This window comes from Otolemur garnettii, unplaced genomic scaffold (assembly GCF_000181295.1).
Source record: "Otolemur garnettii isolate 467f Iridium unplaced genomic scaffold, OtoGar3 scaffold00142, whole genome shotgun sequence".
In the NCBI taxonomy this organism is placed as follows: Eukaryota; Metazoa; Chordata; class Mammalia; order Primates; family Galagidae; genus Otolemur; species Otolemur garnettii.
The window spans coordinates 2671342-2674657 of record NW_003852537.1 but is presented as its reverse complement, the minus strand read 5'-3'; the positions used below and the strand labels follow the sequence as shown (position 1 = coordinate 2674657).

General features: G+C 39.6%; 2 protein-coding genes across 2 annotated transcripts in view; both read right to left on the bottom strand.

The window, feature by feature from the left end:
• Nucleotides 1–3316, bottom strand: part of BAIAP2L1 (BAI1 associated protein 2 like 1) — a 114580-nt gene that overhangs the window by 46675 nt on the left and 64589 nt on the right. The window lies entirely within an intron of this gene.
• On the bottom strand, nucleotides 6–587 carry LOC105887892 (ELAV-like protein 2; the record flags this gene model as incomplete). The annotated part of the gene is made up of 1 exon (XM_023518623.1): nucleotides 6–587. A coding segment is annotated over exon 1 (567 nt), but the record flags the coding sequence as incomplete, so codon positions are not given.

Here is a 3316-nt window from a genome sequence, read left to right as displayed (position 1 = left end):
GGTTTCTGGCCATTTAGGCCTTTGATAGCTTCTTCTGCCTCAAGCCGCTTGTCAAATCGAATAAACCCTACACCCCTTGATATGCCAGTGACTTGGTCAACAAGAATACGTGAAGTAATAATGCGTCCATATTGTGAAAAAAGCTGTTCTAACTCCTTCTGGGTCATTGTTTTTGGAAGTCCACTGACATACAAATTTGCATCTCTGATAGAAGCTGAACTTGGGCGAGCATAGGAAACTTTTATTGTTTTGGTTTGAAGTCTCAATCCATTCAGAGTGTTGATAGCTTTCTCTGCATCCTTGGGGTCGATGTAGTTCACAAAACCATATCCCAAGCTCTGCCCTGTTATTTTGTCTCTTACAAGCTTACAGGACTCTATCTCACCAATGCTCCCAAAAAGACTCTTTAGCTCTTCCTGTGTCATGTTCTGAGGAAGATAGTTGACTATTAAGTTGGTCTTGCTGTCCTCTGTATTCCCAGAGTCAACTGGTGATGAGCAGTTGTTGTTTATGGTGGTTGGACCATTGGCTGTGTTATTGCAAGTTGGCCCATTAGACAGTTGTGTTTCCATGGCAGCAATTACCTGCTGCTGTGACTCGGAGCTGCAGCTACTACGGCTCGTGCCGCTGGCCGTCAGCACAGCCGCGGAGGAGTCGCTCCAGGCGAGCTCCGCGAAGAGGCGGCGGCGGGAAGGCGGACTGGAGCCCGGCGGAATCTCCGCCCCACCCGCGCCGGCGACCGCCCTTCTCACCCGGCCGGCTGCTGCCTCAGTGCACATAAGTCTTATAAGTAAACATAGTGAATGAATAAATCTCAGGAAAAAACAATGGAAAGAAATATGGTGATGGCAGAAAAAGAAAACTCTAGATAAAGCTTGACCCAATCAAAAGGTGGCATTTGCAATATTTGATTTTATTGCAACACACATATTTATTACAGAAACCCCTATAGGAAAAATGACTTTTATTGAACTTGAATCCCAATCTTGATTCATGATAGAGAGGCTCCGGCTGTTCCAGTATAGAACCCAGGTGCACTGGAAATGTGAGCACCTGCCTCTATCAGCATGACCTGGGTTTCCATCCTTAGAGCCACCAGAAGCAAATTCTTGCCAACTTTTGTTTCCTGTCACCAAGGTTTAGTTAACACTGAGGTTCAGTCTCAGAAGATTGCAAGCCACAGACCAAACTATTTGTAAAAAGTCGGGGACAAGGGGAACATTTTTGTTTATGAAATATTCTTTTTAGGCTCAGTGCCCGTAACACAGTGGTTATGGCATCAGCCACATAGTACCAAGGCTGGTGGGTTCGAGCCTGGCCTGGGCCTGCTAAACAACAATGGCAACTGCAACCAAAAAATAGCCGGGTGTTGTGGTGGGCACCTCTAGTCCCAGCTACTTGGGAGGCTGAGGCAAGAGAATCACTTGAGCCCAAGAGTTTGAGGTTGCTGTGAGCTGTGATGCCACAGTGCTCTACTGAGAGCTGCATAGTGAGACGGTCTCGAAAGAAAAAAGAAAAAGAAATATTCATTTTACCAAGCAAGAAGCTATGATACCAGACTCTCTTGGTTCAGTGATGGACAGTTGGCAACCTAGGTAACAAGGTGTAAATGTCCTAACAAGTTGTGATATGCTGAGAGAAGGCACATGATAGAAACTCAGCATTAAATCCCTTCCAATTTCCTGATTTCTAGTGAAAGGTGGGAAAGAAAGGGAGAGATGATGAAGAAAGGAGGAAGTTAGAATAAATTCATTTTCAAAGTTCGGCACTAAAAGAAAAGTTAAACAACAAGAGCTAGATAATAAGAAGCCAGGTGAGGTGGCTCACACCTACAGTCCCAGCACTTTAGGAGGCAGAGGTGAGAGGATCACTTGAGGCCAAGCTCAAGATGAGACTTTGCTTTTAAAAAAACTTAAAAAGTTAGCAGGGCATGCACCTGTAGTTCCAGTTATTCAGAAGGCTGAGGCAGGAGGATCCCCTGAGCCCAGACATTTGAGGTTGCAATGAGTGGTCTCACCATTGCACACCAGCCTTGGGGAGACCCTATCTCAAAAAACAAAATAGCTACAGAGGGCAACATTAAATCTATTTTTTCCCTTTTCAAGAAAAGGAAATGATTAAAAGTTTCAAGGAAAAATAAATGTAAACCAATAAACCCCACACTACTGAATTAATCCTACATTTACACGTAAGAAAATCTTTAAAAAATAAAATGTTATCATCCTTGGAGATGGGACTTAAATCTCATTGAAGACTATCATTAGAAAGCATTCTGTGGAGTAAGTATTGATTGAATATAGCAAGATGGAGTCTAGATTTGTGGACTCTCCCTTAAATTCACATCATAATGGGACTATTCACCATCTACTGGGGGTTATGGGGGTTTAGAGCAAAAAATAAATAGCTGATCCTCTGAAACTTGCAAATAGTAGCCTAACACTTTATTTTGTGCTTTTATGCTTTTTCATATTTTAATCTTTTCAGTGAGGTATAGAGCAAATGAAAGCCTATAATACCAAGGATCTAGTCTTTTAATATCTAAGGTAATGTCTTTATAAAGATGTCCTCTCTAAAAATTATAACCAAGACTTGTTATATGAAGGAGTAGGGAGATTCAGGGCTTATTCCGTCATTAGGATAAATTTAATGTTTATTTCCCACTTGACTTTTGATTACCAGTTAACAAATGTAGCCTACTTACTCTACATAAGTACTTCCAAGTTAAACAAAGCACAGGATTCACTATAAAGAAAAAATATTTCCCAAGTTTGGCTTTAATATGCTATTCTTTTAGGTAAAAAGGACAATGTTAATTTATTCACTTATATCAATTATATATCACACAGAAATAATTTATTAATTTTGCCTCCATATACAGATTACAAGTAGTTGTCGCCTTTGTATCTGAATGTCAAATACAACATTAAAAGATTAGGAGTTTCTACAAGTTATTGTAGCAAGTGAGGTAAATTAACATTAATTATTCATCTTCCTTCTTCATTGATTAGTACATTAAGGCTAAAATGCAACTATTTTGATGACAACAAAAATGAAAACAAGTATATTATCAATAATGAATAAACCTGAAAACTACTTATTCTCTAGTGATATAACTAATTATAGGCTTTTTTATTCAAGGAAAAATGTTAGATCTAAAATTTTAAACATTTAAAAAACATTAAAACTGGACTTCAATACACAAAGATGAGGTTTTCAGCTGGCATAAAACACAGGTAGAGAAAGTATTAAAAGATAGTTTCAGTTCATTACTGAGTAAAACCACCTTAAAAATCTTAAGATTTGGCTCGGCGCCTGT